Source organism: Gymnogyps californianus, chromosome 2, assembly GCF_018139145.2.
Source record: "Gymnogyps californianus isolate 813 chromosome 2, ASM1813914v2, whole genome shotgun sequence".
Classification (NCBI taxonomy): domain Eukaryota; kingdom Metazoa; phylum Chordata; class Aves; order Accipitriformes; family Cathartidae; genus Gymnogyps; species Gymnogyps californianus.
This window is the reverse complement of record NC_059472.1, coordinates 8,676,842-8,702,818: the sequence shown is the minus strand read 5'-3', so window position 1 is coordinate 8,702,818 and position 25,977 is coordinate 8,676,842. Positions and strand designations below refer to the sequence as shown.

At 40.7% G+C, this 25,977-nt stretch overlaps 1 protein-coding gene across 1 annotated transcript in view; it reads left to right on the top strand.

Moving 5' to 3' along the window:
* Positions 1-25,977, top strand: part of TG (thyroglobulin) — a 160,291-nt gene that overhangs the window by 60,050 nt on the left and 74,264 nt on the right. Inside the window, 7 exon segments of the mRNA XM_050891007.1 lie at positions 1,296-1,439; positions 4,143-4,208; positions 15,508-15,642; positions 16,759-16,860; positions 16,863-16,922; positions 18,796-19,018; positions 22,663-22,756. Of these exon segments, the coding sequence (XP_050746964.1) occupies positions 1,296-1,439; positions 4,143-4,208; positions 15,508-15,642; positions 16,759-16,860; positions 16,863-16,922; positions 18,796-19,018; positions 22,663-22,756 (824 nt within the window).

The following is a 25,977-nucleotide window of genomic DNA, read 5'->3' as shown; positions in this document are numbered from 1 at the left end:
AGCATTTCTGTTAGTCTGAGGAAATCACACCTTTAAAAATATGCGTGACTTGAAAGCCATTAGAAAGTCAAACAAACCCATTTTACTCACCTGAGACGGCTAAGTTAAGGAGTGTTGTCACCCTATGCTCCCTCTATAGTCAGCAGAGAGATGTATAGACACAACTATAGGGTCATTAAGAGTTTGGTTGACTGAATCCTGTTCTGGAGATACTTTTCTTTCTCTCCACTGGCTGTAAAGGAAGTGCTCTGTTTAAAAGAAAGTCTTTAGCAGGTGTTTAAAACAGGATGCCATCCAGGTCAAAGTCAATGAAATAGTTTTTAATATTTTATTCCAAATTCAGATTTAAGCCACTAAAATGGCCAGCCTTGTTTTTGGAAGTGTCACGTGCTAATCAACTCTCCCTGAGGTGATTAGGATGTGCTGGTTTTACAATTAATTTGAGAATTTGGAGCACTTCATAAATATATATTTTTAATTCCCTTTTTTGCTGAGCAGACAAAATTTTTCACTCAGTCAAAAATAAGTAGCTTGGAAAATTAATCCAGTGTCGTTTAGATTGGAATTACTGTGCAAATCAAAAATAGTTGACAGTTTTCATAGCTCCATGTGACCATGTGAAATTTGAAGTCTTAAATGAATATGTCTCTAAGTTCCTTTAAATAGTTCTGAAATCAATTAAGGATTTTAAAACACTGAACATGCAAAACTCACACCTCTTAGCTTATCTGATCAATAGCTATTATCTGTGGCATTTCAGACATCCAGTCCTGGCATTCATATAGTAAAGAGAACTTTCAGTAGTGATTTTAACATGAGCTAGGATAAATCTTCAATGAAACTGCTAGCTGTGTTTCAAACCCTCCTTTTTTTTCAGGTACAGAATTATTTACACTAGGTCTTTGAAAGGCAGAATTTTTATCTTGATGTAAGTAGGGGCCATGTTTTGACATACACGCAGATTTTTAATTTCCGGGATTGCATTAACCAGAAAGGGCTGCTTGCTTGAAGAAGAGGTTCTGATCTTTGCTCAGCGGAAACACTCCTAGAGACCTTAATGGGTTATAATGTTGGTACCCACCTTCCCTCACATTGAATTCATTGTGATTTTTCAACACTTTTTTCAACAACAGTAAAACTTGGCCCATTTTAGGTATTTCCCTCCTTTGATTTCTAAGTCAGTGGAATTCCTTTTAACACTCAGTGGCACCGTGCTGTATTCGCTTTCCTCAAAATACTATCTAGAAGAGGAAAATTTTCCTCATCATTTCTATAGCAATGTGTTTCCCTGGCAGGTGGAAAGATTGCGTGCCTGACTCTGAACAGCCTAGGAATCCAGACCTGTGCTGAGGAAACAAGAAGTACTTGGCAAGTTTCAGATTGTAGTTCACCAGATGCTGAAGTCAGAATACACCCGTTTGGCTGGTATCAAAAGCCTGGTAAGTGATGCAGGGCACGTGGCTTTTTCGACTGGTTTCTGCACATTGAAGCTTATTATTTAGCTTCAATGTATAGAAGCTTCAGCTTTCGGATGGAGGACCCATTTGCAAGGATTGCAAATAGACAAGGCAGACAAGTATGTGCAAGGGAAAGAAAGGTGCAATTTAATCTCCATTTTAATAGAAAAGGAATAGAAATACCTCAAAGAGGTATAATTTAATGTCTTAGATTGTATGGGAGACTTGCGGCCAATGTCGGAATCCAAATATATTTTGTCCCACTGCACAGTCCTGGTCAGGTCATCATTCTTTGTTTCTCACTGCTTGGCTTATGGTTTAACAGTGCGTGGATGCATAACATCGAAAGGTTTGGTTTTGTTAAGGAATTTAAAATTCACTTTGGCTGTTTTGATAAAGAAAGGGCCAAGACCAAATTCCAAGGTAGCACTGTATTCTTCAAGCAGTAAGAAGCCATCACGTGTTTAAACAGAAGTTATGAGAGGTTAGGTTATTTCCTCAAGAGGAATCAAAACCAGATCTAGTCAAAGTGAGGTTTCTTTTCCATAGCAAAACAAAGGACTCCATTACTTTTCTGAAAAATTTCAGTGGGTTTGTAATTTGTCACATTCCTCATGAGTGGCTCTACTTCTATTTGTTAAGCTTTGATTTAGCATAACTGAAACAGTAATGGCAATGAACGCCTGTCTGACTGTATCCCCCTTTTTGGGAAGATAGCCCGTTATTGAGTTTAAATGGGCACGACCTTGTTGAACTCCACTGAAAGCAGTGAGGCCCCGTGGGGGCAAGTCTGGCAATGTTGACAGAACCAGGGAAAAAAATTGAATAAGGACTACTTTTCCTGCTTTTAAAATCCCTTAGTTCTTGCAGAGTAGAGGAGGACTGATATCTGAGTGGAGAGGGATGGCATGAAGTGTAGATATATACTGTCCAGAGCATGTGATATAAACATAATCCAGTTAGTGTTGTGTAAAGCTAAATCGGATATCCTGGCAATACGCTGCATTTTACAGTGTTGGTAAACTTAAAGAAAACCCCCATTCACAGTGGAAGTGTCTGAAATACGAACTTGATCCTGAGCTTTTCCAGGTCCTATGCTGGCACTCTGCCCACTAGCCCATCCATTTCCTCCCCCAGTGGGGTAACCCTTGTTAAAGATGGAGTTGAGGGGGCACCATGGGAGCTTATAGGGTTTCCCAGATCCTCGTGTGGGCTTGGGGAGGGATGAGCTGAGAGTCTAGCACAGAGAGAAAGGGAACAACAGGCCTGGTAAAGTAGGCAATGGCAGGAGCATGTGGGCAGAGGGAACTAAGAAACAGCCAAGGATAAGAATGAAGTATGGTAGAAAGGCAAAGTGAAGAGGAGACGGCAGAGGCATAGGTACACTTCCACTTCTTGGAATTGTTTTTCCTCTCGCTGACAAAGAATCAACTAAAAATAAAGTATGTTACTTCACGGACGGAGGGATGATGAAAAGGAACCTTGGGTGTATGCAAAGGGGGGACTGTTAGGAGAGGCGGTGACATTTCCTTACGTAGTTAGGAAGCTTCAGATGTGTTTCCACTGTAACACACAGCAAGGCACAGGTGTTTATGCAAATGGAGATATTTGCAGACAAAAATTTGTATCAGTTGTGCTGGTGTGTTGGGGGTCTGGGAACCAGGAAGAAGAACAAGAAAGCTCTGAGGCTAAAACGGTAAATGAGTGGAATCTGAAGGAGGAATTTACCATAGGCAGTGGGACGTTAGTATGAAGCAGGGTCTTTGGTTTCAGTCCACAGTCTTGTTGTAGGAAGGTACTTGTGTCTCCGTGTTTCATAATAAGTTGACGTGTGAGCTGTTTGCCTGCACGGCTCCGCTCATTAGCAATTTGGCTTTATATGTCAGTCATGGTTGCAGCTCAGTCAATAAGGAACATATAGTAGCATTTTAAAGAGAGTTCTGGATAACCCCAATTCTTCACTCCTGTCAATGTGAATGGTAAAACACCTGAGCTTTTAGAAATATCTATTGGTTACATGCATGGGCAGTACAAAGTGGAAGAAGCAAACAGAAAATCTGATCCGTCTTCAGCTTCTGTAGGGATGGTAATTTATTTTGTCTTAGTAGAGAATTTATAACTGATCTGATTACCGAAGTGTTTTACAAAATGTGAATGCACAGGGGAAACTTCTTGTTTGTTATTTAAAATTACAAAATGTATAAGGGAAATATTAGTAAATGAGAACTTTCATGTGTGGAAAATATGAATGATCATTTGAATTTTAATTTGGAAAGTTTCCTGCTGGAAACTGTGTTGTTCCTAATTCTTTTTTTTAGAAATTCCAGTTTGCTAGCCAGGAAGCAGAGAAAATCTCATGTCTCTTGTGATGCAGAAAACCAAATATAGAGAGGGGCATGGAAAAAACCACAGAACTACTGAAATGAGTTGTTCATAAATAACTGCGTTTTGAAAAGTGTTTGTAGGAACGTTTATAAATACAGAAATTGAGGGAAGTCTGGTTTCATGTATGAGTTCAAAAGGGTTAGACAGCAAAGCAGCCTTGCATCCTTAATCTTGGTGTTTGTGGTGAGAAGATGCAACATTTAGATCGCAGAAGTAATGCTGGAAATATTGAGGTGTTGATTACATTTTAAACCTTCAAGTGTAATTCTTTTCAAAAGTTTTGGTTTTTTCTGCTTTTAGCTGACTTGAAGAACACCATGCCTAACCTGTGTCCACCTGTTAGTTTAACTCTCGGGCCAGAAAGTGGTAAGTGTATTCACATATTAAGCCAAAAAAAAAAAAAAAAGGAAACATCCTCTACTTTGTATGTATTGCTAAAAGATCACGCTATAATGAAATGGTTGTGTTCCCCATGAGTTTACTCATTCAAGTGTTTACTCATTTTTATTAATTGTGTATAATTTAAATGGAAGAATTGTTGTCATCCACAACGCTGGCCTAATATCTGTCAAACTCACTGCCACAAGAGGTCACTGAGGCAAAATATTTGGCATGGTTGGTGAAGAAATGTATAGCTTGTAAGTGTGGATGTCACATCACTTTCAATAGATATAACTTCATATTTTAGTGCAGTGCCCAATGAAGAAAAGCTCTGGCAAGGGTAGCCTCCTGAAAAGCTGTTTATTGCATTATTGTCCACTGTTGTGGGGTTTCTAGTGCCTTTCTTGTAGCATCTGGTGCTTGCCAGGATGGCAAGGGATGTCAGATTAGACAAATCACCAGCAGTTTCTACCAGTAATGGTGAATGCAAGGAGTGACAATGAGTTTTCAAATAGATACAAACAATTGCAACAGAGATGCAAAGTCAAATTTAGCAAATCTAGTTTTCCCCAAAACCCAAGATGATGAAAGGGGCAATTCCTCCAGAAATTAATGCAGGTTTATACTGCGTTATAATTGGTGGTACAGAAGAATGAGAAACTGTACTGCCTTTAGTCCTTGTTTGTGGTTTCCTGCGAGGATGGGAATATTATCTCAAAGATTATTCAGAACTGGATCACAAGAAATGTAGTGTTTGAGGTGTGTGTTGGGTCCCACTTTTGAAGAGATGCTGTAACTTGCTATGACACCATCTTTTTTGTATCTGGAAGAAAATTTATTTTAGTCTTGCAGTAAATGAATCTTATGGTACTCACATGCTTTATTTTAAAAGTGGGTGGATCCTCTTAATAAATGAAACTTAACTGCTGTCTTTCAGGGCTTTGTGTCTATTGCCCCCTAAAAATATATGCAAATTGTCAACAGCTACAGGCTTCCTTGATGTGTCCTTTCCAGAAATACACAGCATATCTGCTAAATGCTGTGTGTAACGGAAAGGAAGCAGGTTGACTAATCATTAGATAACTCAATTTAACCCTTAAGTTAGACTGAAATTGAGAAGTCTCATCCATCTCTGCCCTTGATTTTCTGTTTGATCTGAACAAATTTTTTAATCTGTTTGTGTCTGTCTTTCCTTAAATCGTATGCAACTGGACTTGCGGGAGATGGTTAATATTTGCAAAGAATTTTCAATATTGAGTTCAGAATTTATTATTAACTGTTTTATCATCATATCTATGACCACCAGTTATGATCCTGTTCACACTATTTGTATTTATTAGTAGAATTTGTGGTTTTTTTAATGATCATTTTAATGTAATAGAAGGAAAACTCCTATCTTTATGGGTAAGCAGAAATAATTTTTGTGTGAAATGCTTTGAGGAGCTAGTGGGGTAATGTGTAGGTTGGGAAATTCAACTCCTTTGCAAACTGTTTTTCCCATGGGATGTAGAAAACAGCTTTACTGAAGCTTTCTTCCTCCCAGTGTGAAGCTTAGTAGTAATTTTGTCATTTTTCTTGTATGTTTTTCTTGCTTTCTTAAATCTAGGAAAATAGTGACCTAAGCAGCACTTAAGGAAGTTAGGCCTTTCTATCTGTCATTTGCTTTCTACTCTAAAGAATGCCCAGAACTTAGCCACAGCGAGGTGCTCATCTTACCCTTAGTAACAATCTTGATCTATCACATCCATTTCCAGGTCATCTTTCCAAATGCAGAGCAACTAGGGGTGTCTCTGGTTTGCAAGGGTCTGGTTAACCACCCAGGTGAGCAGAGCCTCCCATGAAGAGGCAAGATTCTGGCTTAGAGCGGTTGTCCTAAGGACAGCAGTCAAGAGAAGTCACTGAATTACAAAGAGCACAACTAGCCTGGAAGTCAAATCAGCACTACTACCCTGCACTCTCTGGGTCTCTGACACCAGTGTGTGCGGCAACGCATTCAAAATGCAACTGGGCACCATCTGTCCTTCTTGTGTTCTGCCTCATTTTGATAGTAGAAGCACCAGCCTGGTTATTTAGGTCAGATTGTTATCTGTGTCGCGTTGTCAGAAGTTTTGGAAAATTTTCAAAAACATTGTTTCCAAACTCTTTATGATTATATATGTTATTTTAATATATGCTATAGAAGATTAATAGTTTTAGAGTTGGGCATCATAGAAAAGCTAGCAGTGACTGAATTTGCTACATTGTGGTATTGCTTGTACATGGGGAAAAAAAAAATTACTGACGACTCCTGTGTGGTAACCAGATGGTGAGTGTGAGAAAATGTCACTATTTAAAGGGCACTGTCGTGTATGTACATATATGTGTGTGCGCGCATGTAAGCGCATATATATATAAAAAATATATATAAAACTTTCCATCAAAAGATCAGAAAGATACTTAAATTTGAATACTTTGCCGGAAGGCTCTGTGAAATAGCGAAGTTAATGTCATGTCCAATCTAGAGTCTGAGTTTACTGAAGCACAATTAAGGCCTATATTTCAATAGACAGTTAATGCATTTGACTGCCTCGTTTTCTAATTAGCCCATTTGCAATGCTCAGGACAGAGTGCCCAGCACTTTTCTTCCTCCCATTTGTAGTCAGGGTGCTGACTCCATTCCAAGTCTGTGGTGTTTCCAGCCCTGACATGTTGTGAAGAAACTCAAATTAGCAGACTTATTTTCAGTCTTGTGGGAGGTAGATGCTTTGCCGATTTTACTCGTTGTTCTTCTCAATAGAGAGGGTAGAGGTGTGTAGGACCATAGAACAATAGAAAAAGCCGCAACAAGAAGGGTTTCTACAAGTACATGGTCAGCAAAAGGAAGGGTAGGGAAAATGTGGGTCTGCTGCTGAATGGGGCTGAAGACCTGATGGCAAAGGATATGGAAAAGGCCAAGGGGCCTTCTTCACCTCAGTCTTTACTGGTAAGTTCAGCCTTCAGGCCCTTGAGACCAGGGGGGAAGACTGCAGCAAGAAGACTTATCCTCAGCGGAGGAGGGTCAGGTTAGGGAACAAGCTGGACATACAAACCCATGGGGCCTGACGGGATGCACCCATGAGCGCAGAGGGAGCTGGTTGATGTCATTCTGAGGCCACTCTCAATTACCTTTGAAAGACCCTAGTGATGGGGGAGGTTCCTGAGCCTGGGAGGGAAGCAAATGTCACCCCTGTCTTCAAGGGCAAGAAGGAAGATCCAGGGAACTATAGGCTGGTCAGCCTCACCTTGATCCCTGGGAAGGTAACAGAGCAACTGATCCTGCAAACCATTTCCAGACATATGAAGAACAAGAAGGTGATTTGGAGTAGTCAGCATGGATTTATGAAGGGCAAAATCATGCCTGACCAACCAGATAGTCTTCTACAATCAGGTGACTAAGTGGATGAGGGGAGAGCAGTGGATGTTGTTTATCTTGACTTCAGAAAGGCTGTTAACACTGTCTCACATGACATCCTCACAGAAACTGAAGTAAGGTCTAGATAAATCAACAGTGAGGTGGACTAAATGCTCTCTGAACTGCTGGGCACAGAGTCGTGATCCAGCTGTAGGCCAGTCCCTGGTGTACCTCCAGAGTTGATACTGGGGCTAATACTGTTTAACATCTTGAATAACGACTTGGGCGATGAGACATAATGCACTTGCAGTGAGTTTGCAGATGATAAAAGGTTGGGAGGAGTGGTTGACAGACCCGATGAGTGTGGTGCTATTCAGTGGGACCTCAACAGGCTGGAGAAATGGGCAGACTTACTCTTGGATCAAGCTGTCTTCCATCAAGTTGTCTTTCAGCTCTGCCTGAAAAATGGCTAGGACTTTGTCTAGCAATTGTATGGAGAAGCTGTTTTAATGTTCAGCCTTCTGAGAAAATAGGTATTCTCTCTCATGTTCACACATGCTTCAGCTTTTCTAGTTCAAATTAATAGGACTATTGGCTCTTTTGCTGTCTTTCCTTAGGCAGTCAGGAGAGCAAGATTTGCAAGCTGAGGTAACATCTTACATTAGCTGGCTTATGTAGTTATAAGAAGCTGCATTTTGAGGAATCCTTGACATCCTGCAGGAGGCCAGATTGTTAAATACCAACTTCTCCATCTCTGCACTTATGGAAGGATATCACTTCAGATTTGAGCATCTCTGAAGAGCCAATAGAATCCTTCTGCCCTGGAGATGTTGAAGTGCCATTCTTTAATTTAAAAAAAAAAAACAACAGAAAAAAACCCACAAAACAACCTATCAAGATTCTCCATTTTCTCCCTGAATAAGCTGGAGAACTCTCTTCAAAAGAAATTTTTATGGCCCCCAAACCATTTTGTATGTTTGTTCTACAGTGAAGCCAGCTCTCCCAGAGCTAGATTGTCTTTCTTTGGACTGTCACCAGATCTTAATTTGTCTCTCTATGTTATTTAAACTCAGAATCTCACTATTTTTTCATTTTGTTTTGTTTTTTTAAAGCTTGTATATACAATCTTTAACTGCCCAAAGTCAGCAAGGACAGCTAGAATGATTTAATTCATCCTAGTATCTGCCTGAAGGCAGAAATCCTTGAGCCAAGGAACTGCAAGGCACTGTCCTGCCCTGTTAGTTCCACCATACACAAAGGGGAGTTCTGTTGCAGTCGCTACAGGTTGAAAAGATGAAAAGCTGAGACCAAATTCTTTTGTCTCACCCAAATAATTTACTGGAGTTTCCTTCACTGAAACTCTCCCTAAGTAAAATGAGAAAAAAACATGTATGTGTTTTCCTTCTGTTCCCCAGTCTGGGCTTTTGAAAGTGCTCATGAGCAGTAATCTTCATAAAACCTCTAGACCTTTGAATCTGCAATGGCAAAAATAGTTTTCAATAGCAGCTTCTTTTCATGCCCTGTCATAGAGCAGCCTGCAGCCACCAGAGAGATGCAAAAAAAAATCCCTTCCCCGTGTGAGGCTAACCTCAGGAGAGACGCAGCAAGAGGGAAGGCTTGAGGTTCTTCCTGTTCTTTGCCTTGTATCAGATTGTTCATCCAGCAGCCCATTGTAGCCCTGTGATTCTTCTCAACAGCCTGAGGCTCCTGTTGGTTTTCCCCAGGTTACTCCCCCTACAAGCAGCACTGCTAGGCATTTCTAACACTCATTAGATACCCCATTAGCCTGCAAAAAAGGGGAATTAAGGGCTCTGTAATGCCTGCAGGTCACTGCTGTCTGGCAGGAGGGAGGCGAGCTGCACACTGTCTTTTACCTGAATTCTTGTTGCTTTGTTGTTGCTTCAGCATATTTTGCCTATTTGTATTCTTGCAATACCCCTTTCTGGTACAAGGTTAAACTCTCCAAGTCATCTTCATCACTAATCTGTAGAGCGTTTAACTGAATGTGTGGTTTTCATCTTTAACTAAATGAAGACTTTTATTTGTCTTCTGTACATCTATCACGTGGAGCAGAGCATGCTCCTGCTGGTCTCTTGTGATTTCCACATAGTTTCTGTCGTCTGAGAAATAATGCTTGAAAAATAGATAGCCTGAACAGACTGGGAAAGTCCAACTTGTTACATTTGGAGCATTTTTTCCCCTGAAGAAGTTAATGTGCTGTGATGACACTGAGTGTGGAACCATCTGTGGCGAGTTTCAGGTATGATCTGTGACCTTTAACGATGGGAGGACAGCTGTTATTTTAAGACTGCCCGTGCTGAAAATGCTAATATGTCATGCTGCAGTCTTAGTTTACTTACGCTGGTATTTAAATAACAACTCTGCTGAGTTGTGTGAATATGGACGAATGTTATGTAAAAGAGAAAACAGTCAGGTCTCATAATTAGGTTTGAGATGGAACTTTCTGCAGCCAGCTGTGAGACAGGGGGAGATAAGAAAAGTGTTTTATGAGAAATTATGAATTGTTATTTTACGGTTATATGATGCTGTTATTCAAACAGTTTATGCACAGGGGGTTGAGCTATGGAAGATTTTATGTCTGTACAATTAAGACTGAAAGAAGCAAAACAATCTATGAAACATGTTACCTGGCTTTTTAGAAGGAATACTTGTGCTTAAAGCAAACTGGAGAGCCTGAAAATATTCCTGTGCATGTGGAAGGGAGGAGTGACGCTGATGTATAACTTCTGCTTTTGTACTTTGTTATGAGATTTATGAATTGTATACAGTAATTATCCAAACTTTAATGAGCATTTGTGTCTTCGGGTTCCTCAATTTTAAATAGGATATGGCTATCTATCTTAGATTTAGCAACTGCTAGAAGACAATGGCCCTTAAATGGTGATCTCTGCATGGGACTGCAGATCGTATACAAATCATATGGGCTCCATTCCCACTCTATTCAAATCAAGTCATTCATTGAGAAACCACCGAGGCATGTAGCTGTAATGATCTGTTAGGCCCTTCCCGTTTCTGCCTCCTGTGTTCCCCTAATGATTTATAGTGTTCCCTTGATGCGGGACTGAGCAGCGGCCACGGGATTTTCCAACACGGGAATAAATTTCCCATTGGGCTGTCTCAGCGCATGGGGTGTTTCCATGCTCAACAGGGATGCTGATGGTAGTACAGGTGCTGAGGTAGCTGACTTTTGTGATTAATAGTATCATTTGTCTTCCTGTTTTCCTACAATGCTGAGGATATGTCAGAGAGATCTTTGGTGTGAAACAAAGACAGCCTTTTTTAATCCATCCTCGGGAACTGATCTGCTGTGCCCCCGTACAGCATATTGGACCTCTAGTGTAGCATTACTCTATCTTTGGTCTTAAGTTCAATTTTTATTCTGTTTGCAAACATGAGGATTTTACCCTTTTGAAAACAGCTTATTTTAAACTTGGATAAATATCTGGTGCATTTTTAGTATCCTATTACTATACCATTTACTATAATTCGCACTGCTGAAGGAGGCAGAAAGCTTGCATTTAACGTGAGCGTAGCAAGATTGCTCACTGCTAAAGGCCATAAATAACACATTTGTTAGTTTGGGATATGTTTGTCTGAGGTGTGATTATAGTTATTATGCAGCAGTTTTAAGAAAATGACTCGTTTTGAATTATTCAAATCTCAGTGGATGGACAAAAATGAGAGGCAACTATATTTTGGAAAGAGTATACTTTCTGCAGGTCCACTCTGAGTTGATGATTTGCTGGTTTTGGAGATTGTTGGTATACAGACAGGTTAGCAGTCTTCATTGGAAAAAAACTCTGAACGCTAGGAATATAAAGCACTGAGTTCAGTCTGTAAGCATGTTTTTGGCTTTCGTCCGGGCTATTAAATAAGGCTCACAAATTTCAGAATTAAGATCAGAATTTGTCTTTCAAACATAAATTAGGCATACTGAACTCAGAGATCTGATTTATGTACCTCCTTAACCTCACGTTAACCTCATCTGATTTATGCAGCTCCTCAACTTCATGAATTTTCCTCTAAGTTTTACTTGTTATTTTATTGCACTTCTGTATCTCTGTTTCCTTATATCAAATGTCAAATTTTCCAGCAAACTCAGAATTGACCCCTCTTTGCTTCCGCTGAGGTCAGTGATGAAACTTTTCTTGACTTTATGAAAAGGATTTTATACTGGCATTGCCTGTGAAAGTGGGAGGCTGAACTTTGTGCCCCTAGGAAATCTATTCCAGTCTTGTGATCTTATGACTTGAGTGGGAACAGAGTAAGGCCAGTGTGAGTCCTTTTGCAAATCCAGTCTTAAACCTTGCCTACCCAAACAAGAACATCTGGAAGAGAGAGGCTCTCTGTATGGGACATCTATAATTTTGCAATAAAAGTTACAGGGCTGGCTGGATTCAGAGCGCTGTATTTATCCAATCAAAACATTTGCCAAAATGTGGTTTGGAAGGTCAGAGCTTAACCTATATATAAACCAGAAATGTCTTCCAGCCCATCAGGTGCACTATGCATTGTCAGTAAAGCAGTGCCAGTTTGTAGCTGAGTACCTTGTGAGAGCCGTTTCTAGACGAGGCAAGCTTAGATCAGCCATGGAAAGTTCTGTTTTGCCCACATAATGAAGAGGGTGTGCATGGCTGCAGGCACTGCTGGATCTGCCAGGAGAAGGGAAGAAGGAAACAACTAATAGCCAAAATCTCTTTTGCAGCTAACTGCTGGCTGGCAATGTCCACAGTGGGGCCATGGACAGCTCTGCGTTAAAGGGCTTTGCTCTGCCATTAAAATAAACATTCGTGTTTCTGCATTTATTTGCACCTGGGGTCAGCTGGGCAGAAGCTTGGAAAGGGAAAACACTGGAATTCTCAGTATATAAATCTGATCTGAGATTATGAATGCTTCATCCAGGACTGAGAATGAAAAAAAAACCCCACAAACCCCAAACCAACCCAAAAAACAACCCCATGTGGGTAGCGGGAGATCACAGAAGTAGTCTCACTTCTGTGAGATTCAGGGCAAAGAATAAGCAAAATAAATGTGTTTTAGGTATGAATGTACGATCTATGGATGTTTGCATCATGAGTGGTCACTCTTCTGTGCCTAGCATGGGCTGCAAAGTGCCCATTGTGTCTTATATGTATTTAAAATGAATGTTATTAACTTGACTCTATCCCACGTAAAGGGATGAAATAAAAATCTTTTAATATAGAATCAGGAAGTTTAGCTTGTGATCAAATGTAGAACACATTACATGTACCTAATAATGGCAGTGTGCACTCACAAGCTTAATTTGAGCACCTACAAAAGGTTTCAATAAAGGTAAGCTGATAAACCTCAGGGAAATAGTTACAGGAGGCCAAATTCAAGTGTCAGAGGTGTAAATCCAAGGAATTTATTTTGCTTTTGTGGAATTGTTTTTAATTTCTTTCCTGAGAGAGTAGAATTTAGCTTAGCAAGAACGCTTCTGAGTGTTTGACCTGTGGGCAAATGGAGGCGTATGAGGGTTATGAAACTTGCCCGAGATCACTCGGTGAGTCAGGGAAGCTATAGGAAGAGAGTCAGTCTGGTGAAATGTCTTCCAAAACCACTGATGCACCCAGACTTGTTGACTTCCAATGGAATCCAGACAAGGCTCTTTTTTGAAAGAACCACAGCTAGTAATTTGAAGCTTTGTGTCTGAACCTAGAGAGATTACTTGTTCCAGTAGTAGGACCTCAGTTACTAGTACTGTAGACAGTGCAAGATGGCAGCATTGCTCTTATGTAAAAACAAAGTTTAAGTCATATTGATAGAAAAAAAAAAATCTTTTCTTGTTCAAGTTTGCAGGGAAAAAAAAAAGAAATAATTGAAAACATAAACTGACAAGATATAATCTGGAAAAGTAAGACCTGGGGGATCTAGTAGTGCAGGCAGATAATCTCTGGAAAGGATGTAATGGTTAATTCTCCATCACTTACAGGAAGGATTTACCTTGCAAAAGCAAAGACTTTTAGCATCAACATAGAGCCCTGGGTTATGGCAGTTACCCTGTGTTGTCATGAATTATTTGGAATAAAATGATTTTGAAATCTAATTTAGTCATTGCTATTCTCTGCCTATTTGCTGAAGGAACGATGCAACCAGGCTAGTCTGTGGTCTGTTTTGGGTCTTGGGTTCTCATCAACTGGACAAGTATGTCAACACCAGGATTTCCAAGTTGCAGGGAGAGCGTGCCACAGCCCTGACTGTATGAACCCCAGACCTCAGCTTCAGATTTGATGTTGAGTGGTATGGTCACAACTGTCTTTCTGTGAGGAGGCGAAGGAGGGAAACTTTGGCCATCTTTGCAAGTCACTCATTTCTCAGAAGACTAAAAGAAATCTTTAATGAAATGAATCGTCACAGCTTTTGCATCGGTGTGATAAATGAACTCAAGCAACAGGGCAAGATCTGCTCACCAGGAATAGCAAAGCAACAGCTGACTCAGCTCTGTCCTCACCCTACAATTACATGGAGAGGGTAACGCCAACCTCCTGTTCAGGACTCGGTGGCCACAGCAGGGCCCTTTGCTTTTAAAACATACTGAACTGTTGAAAGGAACTGAAATAATTAAAGGCCCATTCTTTCCCAAGCCTTCTTTTTTGACTTCTGTGTGCAAAATTGAGAGTCTGCAGATATTTTTATCTGTTTGTGTATGAGAAAAGAATGTTTGTGGCATTTTTTTTAAATCCACTGTGAGACAGAAGAATAATTCTTGATGAATACTAGAGTCAGTATGTATGTGTATATATATGCTCCCACATGTACATGCATGTGTACATGTATATATGTGAATACACATGTTTGTATATATGTAATACACATGTGTATATACATATGTACATATTTGTGTATATGTGTATATATACATATGAAATAGAATTAAATCTTAATTATGTAGCAGTTACATGACATTAGAACAGTTCATAGAATTTCATGTAATTCTGTCTATGAAATCAAATTAAAATGATCAAAATAATCCTTGTGACCTTTTAAAAAAAGTCTGTAAATCTGTGAAAATTCCATGTGCTTCTGTGGGAGTTTGTTTGATTGCTTGTAAGGGGAGTGAAGACAAAATATAACATTTGCTAAAACCGTTGTCTCATTTTCACTTACTCTGTAAGGTCGGGACTTGCTCTCTGTATGTAGATGTATGCAGGCAACATAGACATCTCCATTTCAGCTGCTCACATGAGGTTCCGTGTACAGACAACATGGACATCTGGCTCGTGTAATCAGTGGATTCCTGGGGTGATTTGTCTCATCCTAAAGCAGACGTCTAAACCAGGATGGAGATATTGTGTAGTAAAACTGTCTGTTCCTCCTGATAGTACAAGGAGTCTAGCGTAATTAAGTCAGATACAGACATCTACCTTGCAGGTGACTGAGGTGAAACCTACCTTAGGAAACCAGCTCCTGTTTTAGATATGGATGTGAATGTCTGCTGCAGGTTCTGGGAGTGCTCAGTCACATGCAGGATCCCCACTTGCTTTCCAAGGAGTTAGAGGCTGTACCTGCTCAGGAACTTGTGTGCAAGCATTAGGACCCATGTCCTTTAATGTAATTAGGCATGTTCAGAAACCTTTTATTTAAATCAGTTGGATTTACATGCAAACCTGGAAGGAGTTGCTCCAGATTTACCTCTTTATTAACTGAATACCTTTGTAAGCTTAGTTGTACATGACCTCTGAAAATGGGACTGGACCCTCTAGTCAATCAGAGGCCTTTGAATATTATGTTTCATTTATTCCCAGTTGATGCAAAGGAAGGTGAAAGTCTTTCATTGGGGAACTCCCCAATGCTTTTACTTCTATATTATTTTCCTCTGAAGTTTTTACTGATTCCTCTAGTTATATTATTTTTGTATGGTTCATTTTCCAGAGTATTTGGATATATGGCAACCCTTAAATGCATCCTCTGTTCTCATGGATTCATCCATCTCAAACTTTGAAGTTGTGCACGTTAGTAGAGATATATCCAATGACTTCTCCACTGCCAGAGACTTTTGTCTATCGGGTAAGAAATGGTTATTCATAGCTTTACAGAAAATACTGCCTTGTGAGCCTGAAAAACCAAGAACAGCTCCACCTCCTCCCGCCCTTCTGACATAGATACACTAATTTTACTTATTTTTAAAGACTACCCCAGTGGTTCTGAATTTGAGAGAAGGGACCTGAAATAGTTTATTTAATGAAAGATACAATAGACATAAAAAACCATACAGTGATTGTGTGATTTTGACACCTCTTGGGTGCAGAGATCTCTTGCTTCTCCAGGCATTGTACAACTTGGAGAATATTGTAGCGAATAATCAAAGGGATGATTCCATTATTTTCTAAAGAACAGTTAAGGGAAGCTCTTCGAGTGAGACAGCTGGTAGAGCCACCTACCATTATCTAAAGTAACCTGTAGCTGTGGTGCATGAGGACAGGTTAACTGAGAGCTAGGATGAAGCAGGGGTTGGGCTGTAGTAACAACAAAGGGAACTGCTTTAATCAATAGCCTGACTAGACAGCAAAGAGTCCTTTAACTTCACATGACTGGCAAATCCTCAGTGCTGCAGAGCGGTAGAAATGAGGAAAAGTTCCCACCTACTGCAGAAGATGGTCCTTGGAATGGTCCTACTTTTTGCAGCAGGTGGCCTTCACCTGATGAGGGTGAGCAGTGTAACTTACTGTTTTTTCCTTTTCCTGTAACTGTTTGAAGGAGCCTTTCTAAAGGAAAAATGTTGGATACCCACCTCTGAGTACAAAATGGGATGAGTGAGAAGATCACTTTCCTTATTCTGAAACCTTTCCCGGGGCTCGCTGGGGACTGTTTGAATTCAGCTGAGGTCCTCAGTACTTTATCAGAAGATGTTTTTCTTCTCCTAAAACTTGTGATACCAATTCTCTTTCTGTATTGCTCCATTTTAAAGCCAATATAACCTTTTGTCCTTTGGCTATTTTGGAGAATGTTCTGGGAATCTGAGGACATTTATGTCCCATTATTCTGCTTTAGAGCTACTTCATATCCTTGTTGTTTGACCCGTTGTTAAACCTTTCCTTTAAGCATCTTATAACAATGATGTCATACAAAATACTTTGAGAATACATTTTTACCTGCTCTTTTTCTTCATGTTTCACCTCACAGCTTGTTCAAAGAACCAGTCATGTATAATGGTTACACTGGAAATCCAGCCTTCAGCAATAAGATGCCTTTTCTACCCTGATACACAGATGTGCACACATGGCCTCCAGGGCACAGCTGCTGGGTTTTACTCAAAGAGCCAGCTACTTATATCTATAGGAGACAAGGTAAGAGCAGGTTAAGGCTGTGGAGGAAGGAACTCAACTCTGGTGGCCTGTGCACAATTGTTGTGAATGGAAGAGTGAGGAAACCCTCACTAGACATAGAGCAATATGGATGTCTCCTAGACATATGTCCATTGCTGTTTCAGTGGAGTTATGGCCAAGCAGGAGGGGAAAATGTCCCCAAATACTTTTTATAAAAATGCATGAAATCATAGTATTACCATCTAGTGTTGAAGCAGGTATAATGAAGGAAGTCTAGTCTGCGAAAGATGTTTTGGAAAGTGCAGAATGGTAAAAACAAACAAAAAAAATAGTAATGAAAGTCCACCTCCTTCCTTTTCATCTGCAGAAGATGTTTCTATATATTCTTCCTTTTAAACTCTGAGAATAACATAAGGAGTGTTGAAAACCCACTGTTAATTGAAAGTCTTAAGGAACATCTCTGGAGAAAACAAACAGAAAAACAAAACCAAACAAACCAAAAACCCTAAACCAAGATGAACTAATATTTTAAAGAAGTGAAAATGATTTAAGAGAGAAATAGAAGTTGTATAGCCAGGTAAAAATTCTATTGTTTGGCTATGTACTTATTTGTAACTGAGTTTTCTTGTTTTTTTCCCTTGATTTTAAGAGACTTTTTCTTTTCCTGTAATACTGATTTTTTGTTTTTTATTAGAAGTAATTAGAAACCAGGTAACAATAAGGAGGAAGGGAAGAAATATTTCCTTTTCTCTTCACTGCAATTTCTGTGAAGAACTGACAAATCAATGAGAACCTTCTAGGTTCAAACTCGATGAGAGAAAAAGGGGTTTATCGTTGTCAAGTGAAGCAAAATCACAGACTGAGACATAAAAGCTAGACTTGTGTGTTTGTATATTTCTGTACAGTTCTGGTTTTAGTCACATGACTTAGAATTTGGTTCCTGCCTATCAAACACATTGCTTTAGGAGAGAAATAGTATAAGGTATCACTTAGCTCTGTTTTAAAGTAAGGCATTACTGAAAAACCTCTTCTTTGGATAGATAGCCAATGATTCAGATAATCCTTATATAAAAAAGAAAAAAAAAATTGGATCACACTGTAACCCCCTAATATTTCATAATTTTCTGCAAGCAAAAAATAAATTCAGATAGCAATTATGTTTCATCTAAAATGTAGATACTGGCATAAGTTTTGTGGAAGAAAATGGCAGTATTCACAATAGAGTGTAAGGCAAGAGATGGTAATGAAGGCCCTCTGCTACCCTACACTCTTGCATTCCCTTCTCTGGCACGTAAAAAGCACGCATCTGCCTGACTTAAAGTGAGCACTTGCACTGTGATTCCCAGTTCAAGAACAGCAGTCCCTACACAGGACTGTAGGGAATTTGGACATGAGTTGTGCTCATTGCCTTCTGTTGAAGCTCTTATGTCTCGCATGATGAAATAGCTACTGGAAAGGGGACCGAAGTGCACGTCTTTCCTGGAGAGACCCCAAACCAATGAGCTGTGTGGTTATTTTTCTTCTCTCTGACTTGCTATAAATGTTTAAAGGTTTAACATTGTGCTTTTTAGAGCTGGGGGCAGGGGGAAAGTCTGAAAATCTCTCTCCCTTTTTGTAGAAATGCTCAGATCTATATTCTAATATGATGTCTGATCTGGAAGAAATGTTTGAGTAAGGGTTTGGAAAGTTAAATGTTCATATCCAGTAGCTAACATCTAGCATAGCATGAAGTATTTTATAGGGAGAGAATAACACAGATTTATCTATGTTTCATTTAAAGAAGTTAATTAGACACTTAACAGTTTAAAATTAAGGGAAATTGGATTAATTTTCATTTCTGAAATGGTACTAACTTGAAAAAGCAAATTATTTTTCCTCTGCTCCCCCCCAATAGATTTATTCCTGCCCATTTCTGAATTGGATTTAACCCCCTCTGTGTACATCCCGTCACATGGAGATCTGATGGGCAAATCCCAGGTGATCCGCATTGGCTCGGAGTGGAGAAATATCAGCCAGTTCCTGGGGATCCCGTACGCTGCACCTCCCCTTGCAGAGAGGCGCTTCAGTCCTCCGCAGCCGTTTGCTTGGGTGGACACCTGGAATGCTACCGTGGCTCGGTAAGAAACCCCTTTGATCATCTGCAGAAGTGCTTGTCCATCCAGGTGTATGAAAGTGGCTGGAGTGATGACCACAATATTCATGTCCTTTCTTGCAAAAGAACCTATAGGGTGCAGATTAATACAAGTTTGGGACTTTGTTTAGCAAAAAGAATCATTTCTCTGTCTATATGCCTATGCAGGCAAGCACCTCAAGAAAAAAGGCAGATTCCAGTACGTTGCCTTGAATCTATGCATAGCTCCCCACCAACTGTCTGCTGTCAATCCATTTTCATTCTGAGTATTTATACAGGTATTTATAATATTTATACAAATACATTTTGCTCCTGCTGAGCCATGAATTTGTAGAATATTTAATCAAACAGGGGCATTTTAACGCTGATATAACCAGAAGCTGTGAGCCTAATGTAGAAATTCTCTGCCTAGTAGTGTCTAGGAGATCAGGCTGAAGGACCCAGATAGTCTTTTCTGTCCAAAAACTATTAAAAAGCAAATACTTGCTAAATGGCTTGGACAGAAGTACAGAAGTTATAAACATTTTAGGTACTGCCTGCAGAGGAAACGAGCGCTGGGAACTGTATTAGCAGATGGGCTAAATTTCTCCTAAGTCCCTATATCTAATGTTTCCTGTTGGCTGGCTCTGGCTCTCCAGGGCTGTACAGACATCACTGTTTGGTGATTTTAGGTTGGAGGCACTCCTTGGACATAGTCTTTGTGTGCATGTTTGTGTTTCACTTAGTCTTGTGATATGAGTCTTCATTTTGTTGCACTGGGGAACCACAATGACATTGTGAATATGTATTTCTTAATTAAAGAAAAGAGGGTTTGGGTGACGCTATTTAGTATATCTGTGCTGTGGAACATGTTAGGACAGTGGATTTCTTTTAAAAAAACCTCACAGCAAATAGAAATGCAGCAACAACAAGAAACAAGATATGAAAGTGGAGTGTTTTTTATAGGGTCTTTCTCACAGTGTATCCCTTCTCCACGTAATAGAAAGCAAACTACAGAGCACGCGAAACCTGTTTGAGTGAGCCATGCTGCACATGTACAGAGGAAGTTGCTACAGGAGAGCTGGTACCCGATCACGTTCCTATCAATAAAAAGCAGACTGTTTCCTAGCAGACATGAGGAGCTGCAAGGAAAAAAAAAAATATGATAGAAAACAAGAAACAGGAGATTGAGGGTGCAGAACAGTCAAAACGAGAGAGTCTGGTGGAAGGACTCGGTAAACTTTCTGTAGAGGGAGTTGTAGAAATCAGGGCTGAGAGCTAAGGTTTAGTGACCTGAGAGCTTCCAAGGCAGCTAACAGGGCCCTGAGGTCTATGGAGATCCTGTGTTATCCTTCCAGCCACGGCTGGCCATGCAGTCCTGTTCAATTCCTGGCACCGGGAGTGGTTCTCATGTGGTTGGTGACGAACTACTTGAGCTAGCTGATCTGGCCAAGAGCTTACATGGTTAAGGAAATGATAGATTTTGCAAGGGAGCTGGGAGGATGGCACCCTGCAGGCCTGACATGAATCACCGCCTGCTTTGATGGAAGCACACCCTGAGGCTACAGATTTAGAGACCTATCAGCTGTGTAGAAGCAGTTTGGTCTCTCCATTACTCAGGATTTGTCTCCAGAGGTTTCTAGCAAAGCCTGTGACGAACCAAGCGAAAAGAGATGTGGCGTTGTCTTGAGGCGTTGAAAAGAGCATTTGGCCTTTGGTGGTCTCATCCTTCAGGTTGCACCTGAGTTGTGGAGGTGTTAACAGCATAACCACAGTAGCCATGCAGCCTCAGGTACGTTGGAAGGATCTGGTGAAACGTGGTTTTTTGTTTCCTCAGATGCACAGTGATGTTAGGTTACCACACACACCATCAGCTCTTTGTGTCTGCGGCCACAGCGTGGTGTCTGCTAGGACTTTGGTAAGAGCCGTCTGCCTCTGTGGTCTCTCTTTGAAGACCTGGTGTTGCAATGAGCAGCCTGGCTGAGATTTTCAAAGCAATTTAGGGACCTTAGTTAATGTGCTCCTACCTTTTGAATTCTCAGTGCTTCCTTAGGCCAATGAAGAACTTGGCCATTATCTTCTATTATTCATTTAAGGTTCAAAAAATAATTCTTTGAGCTTAGCACCATGGAGGTGTGCTTGGAGAATCAGAGGGACCTCACTCTCTGTGTATAGAAAGTGTTGACATCTATATTTTTTAGGATTCTGTATTGGTGTTGCACAATATTTGTATATAAGAAATTCACACTATTACAGTGACATTGCTGACGGAAGAGGAATGTTTATTTATCAGCCTGGATCTGATAAAAGACTTTAAAAACACCCAAACCAAACAAAATCAACCAAAAAACCTGTCCAGCTGTTGGAGTCTCCAGCTGCTGGAGGAGCTGTGGACTTGCCTCAGCAGGTGGCAGCCTTTCCCTGGAGTCGGTCCTGGCATGAGATCCTGGGAGCTGGAGGTGCTGGGAATCTTGATGAGTTGCTAAAAAAAAGAAGAAAAAAAAAAAGAAAAAATCACCATGAGCACGGTGATGATTCCTGCTGCCCTGTGGAAAGCTGTACGATTAAGAGCATTAGACCTGTTATCCTGGCTGGGTTCCTACCTGGGAATTTGCATTTTGTCTGCCTAAAATGGCTTTAGCAGTTTTGGTTGGAGATGATGTGCTTCTCTACGTCGGTGTGAAAGCTATTGAGTGATATCACCATCCTAGCAACCTCCCTTATGGAAAGATTTTGTAGAATTGCATTAAAGCTGGTCCTTTTCCTTGTAGTTTTCTATTAAATTCTTCACACTTGCAGTGTAAAATTTTACAAGGGCATTAAAAATGATAATTTAGAAATAATTCTCTGAGATATTACTGTCTTTTCCATAGTCTCTTTTGGCTTCTTCCCTAATAACTTGTGGTGCTTTTCCATAACTTTTTATGTGATGCAAATATGGCTGTGAAGTAGAAGGAACTGGCTTCAAAATAGCTTATATCTGAACTGCAAAAGTCATCCGCTTGATTCTTGTTGTGGAGAGAGCGTGAGCATATGACTCTCATACAGATGATGGCCAGAGAATGATTTTCTGTACGTGGCTGGCTGGCTGAATTCCCAGTGAAAGGTTACTTTTAACATTGCTGGGCACTGTTAATGGTCTGCTATGATGCTTAGAGCAAACAGATTTTAAAAATGCATTAAAATTGTAAACTTACCATATTTTCCCACAGACTATTAGAAATTAAAATAAATAACTGGCATTTCAGGAAAAGAGTGGATTACATAGGCATGCAGGCAATAGCAGGGGGAGACCTGTGCCTGAGACCCCCAGTCCAGCTCCCCTTACATCTGGTGCTAATTTTGTGCAGTTTACGTAAAGCGTGAGTTTTCTGAAGGCTTATTTTCAAGTTCTAATCTTTTTAAAATGAGGCTCGTTTTCTGGGGGATGGATCCTAGGCATGAAAATACAATGTGTTTTTTGCATTTGTACGTGAGTATACAAACCCACGTATTTGTTACTAAGGTATAGATGGGCATAGTTTTAAATGGAATTGAGATCTACAGATTTAAAGATTTTATGAACTTAGTGCATCAAAATATAAGGAAATAGCAGCAGTGGAGAAAGAGTACAAGCCTTTTTATTGTAATTTTCTCAATCTGTGTCTCTAGGGCAGCTTGTTGGCAGCCAGGAGATGGAGAGGCCCCGTCATACTCTGTCAGTGAAGACTGCCTATATCTGAACGTCTTTGTTCCTGCCACTACTGTAAGTAGGAGACGAGTTGAATTTTTTTGTAGCTGAGCACTGTCTCTTCAAAGTCCTTTTAATTGGTATGAATGATTGTTTTTCATGTGGTGTTCACAAAGCCCTGCAAGGGTAAATTAGGCGCTCTGTTGTTTGTACTGGTGCAAAAGTATTCCCTATAGGCTTTCAGTGAGCCATGTTTGGGTAACTAGCAGGGTAGAAAGTTAAAAACCTAGAAATAAGAGAGACAAAGTGGGAAACAAAACACAAGAAGGTGGCAGCAAAGGAGGAGAAATTAAGGACAGAAATGGCAATGTCCCTGAAATGAGACCGTTTGTCCAGGAGATGGTAACGTGATACAACACGTCACATCAACACTTACTACCAGTTGAGCAGTAGCAGATGAGGTTTTTTCACCCTCATCTTCACTATTCCCCTGTTGATATCTGTGGGAGTTCTGTTGAGGAATGAGGTTAGCAAGCAATGCCAGATTTGTGCCCAGCTCGCAGAGCATAAAAATAGACGTTTTAAAGATGACCGGGCCAGTGGTACAATCTGAGAAATTGTCATTTGAAAGCTCTTGTATTTCTCATTCTAAACAGATATAAAATAAAGCTTCAAGTTAGAGCCAAGCTTAGATAATTGGCCAAACCCCTGGGGGACTGGGGATAAAGATGCTGAATAACATGTGAATCCCATTGAAGAGTGGGCCCAGAGCACAGGAATAGAGCTTTTTTTTCCACAGTACTGGTAATTTTCAGAAGGCGATGGCGGTTATAACAGAAATTTATGAGTCTGTCGTGCTGTAAAGAGCTGTCTAGCGATCTGACAGCAGCACACAGAGTCCCTTGCAGGTCCTTTTAATCACCAGAAAGACCAGCAATCTGTTTTCTCCCTGCAGCACCAGACTGTCATTTTGCCTTGAGTGCAGCCATCGCTTATTGAAAACATCAGGTCACTGTCCCAGGCAGTTTGCCATCTCTGCATAAGTGCTGCTTTCAAGATAGCTTATTTGAAAGCATTGTATTTTCTACCATCTGATAGAATAAATAGGCTTGTCTTCTCTCCTTAGCAGTACTGAGAACTGAATCCCTCCTGTCTTTTGTAGAAGTGTAAGGTAGAAGTAGGTCTGATCAAGTCAATCAGTTTCACATGCATAAGTCTAGCCCAAGAGAGAACCAAAACTTCTGGTTTTGCAGAAGTAGCTGGGAGCAGAAGGCATGGCATTTTCCTGTTTCTTTTTGTGGTGAGCTCTATTTTTTACTCACATACAGAGAGCTATAGTTATATATTTTCAGCCTATGGAAAGTTAAATTAGCTAGTAAATACTGAATATAAAATCTCCTGGAGAGCAGTGAATGCAGAGGTCGTTCAGGAGGATTTTGAGCCTGAACAAGAGCACGGTGCGGGGACTGCTGCCTGTCACTGAAGGACTCTTTAAGTGTCAAGCAGTGAAGAAGGTGAATGACATCACCTCATTTTGCTTCCATAGCTACATGTACCACATAACCCTCCAAATAAAACTGGCACTTCTGAGAGACTTTTTTCCACCTATAAGCATCACCACCTGTCACACTAGCAAAGCAAAGCTGTGCTTCAGCTTGATTTACGAAGGGTTCAAATGTAAGATCAAGAGTTGAAACTCTCCACTAAATAAGAATAGAAAGCGTGCCCTCTCTCCTCCCATCCCCTGCACGTGTTATTCCCATCCTTATCACATCATCCCTGTTGCACTCAATTCTTTACAGAGCAGTATTGTACAGTAGTAAAAGCACTGGAGGTTGCCTGGCTCAGTAGAGTTTAAATCTATCCCTGCCAAGTAGCTCATAAAGTGTTTTACAGAAGGATGGAGAAGATGGTTCTGAATATTATGAAGGCTTTCAAACTTCCAGCTGACTTGCAACTTCCTGGTGGATGCTGAACTTCTCCCCCTTGAGGGTTTGCACATGGGACCTAAGCCCCTGCAGGCGTGAGACTACAGTGGAGCTGCTGGGCTCCCCAGAAGGCATCCCCCTGCTAGCTAAGCCAGGGAGCCATCTGACCATGTCCCAGCTGGAAGTCTTTGCACAGATTTTACACATCAAAGTGTGACTGTCTGCGTTTTGTTGCTAAGTATGGTGCAAACCCCTGCATGGGGCAGTAGCCACGTGGCAGCCGTGGCCTGTCTGCGAGGAACATGCTGGCCCCACTCTGCCCAGCTGCCGCGTGTGCCCCACTGCAGCCTGGCATTGACACTGGTGGGGCTGCATCTGAGCCTGGTACCAGTGGTGGTGGGTGAAGGGACTGGCTCCAGCAGGCTTTCGTTAAGGTCTTGCATTTCTTCTGCCTCACAGATTTAATTGCAGTGGTTGGTTGAATTTGGTTGAGAACAAGGCTTGGGGGAAATTTGCTTATATTCAAAATAAATTATCCAGCAGCTAATGTATTGTAAAAAATCAATTGGCTTGCAAATATATACATAGATAGCTAGGTGACATGAAATATCTCATATTGTGAGGCATAGTTCAATTACAGCATGAAAATAATTGTGCTATGCTGTTAAAATGGCTAACAAGAAATGGGAAGGCAATTATGTTAAAGAGCGTTTATCTAAAATGCCCAAATCCATGAGCTCTGAGATTGAAATCCCTTGGGATTAAAACCCAAATTATTTTTCATGATAGTGTACCTTTATAGAGGAGAGGGATTTGTCATTGCTTGATGCAGACTAGAAATGGGAATGCTCTGTCCAGACACTTGGCACTAGGCAGAGCCCCACTGCTAAATCTTCCCCCGAATTGCTCCATATCTGTTGCAGCAGGCTTTGTTCTGCCGTTTTAAACTTTCGTCTCCCATCTTTGCCTTTCTTAAGCTTTTCATCACTACAGCATTGGGTAAAGTTGCTCAGCATAATGTAATATCCAACTTACAGGGCAGCTGGAGGTCATGGTGCTATGCAGGCTGTGGACACATGGGAAATGCCTAGTTTGAACCTCAGGCTTAACCATGCTGAGCTGAGGGGCCAGAGCAGGCTCAACATCACGTTTAATACCGTTTTAGCTGACATGGCTCGATGTGGTTGTGTTTTAGAATGAATTTCCATGTGAAAACAGATTCTTTCATTTTTTTCTTTACCCCCCTCTCTCTCTCTGTGCTGCATGCGGTGCAGAAATGCAAACCAGGGACAAGGCACTGTGAATTAGGCAATTTCTATTCAGGAGCAGAAGTTCCTGAGAGCGAGCAGCATGTTTCAGTGCTTGCAA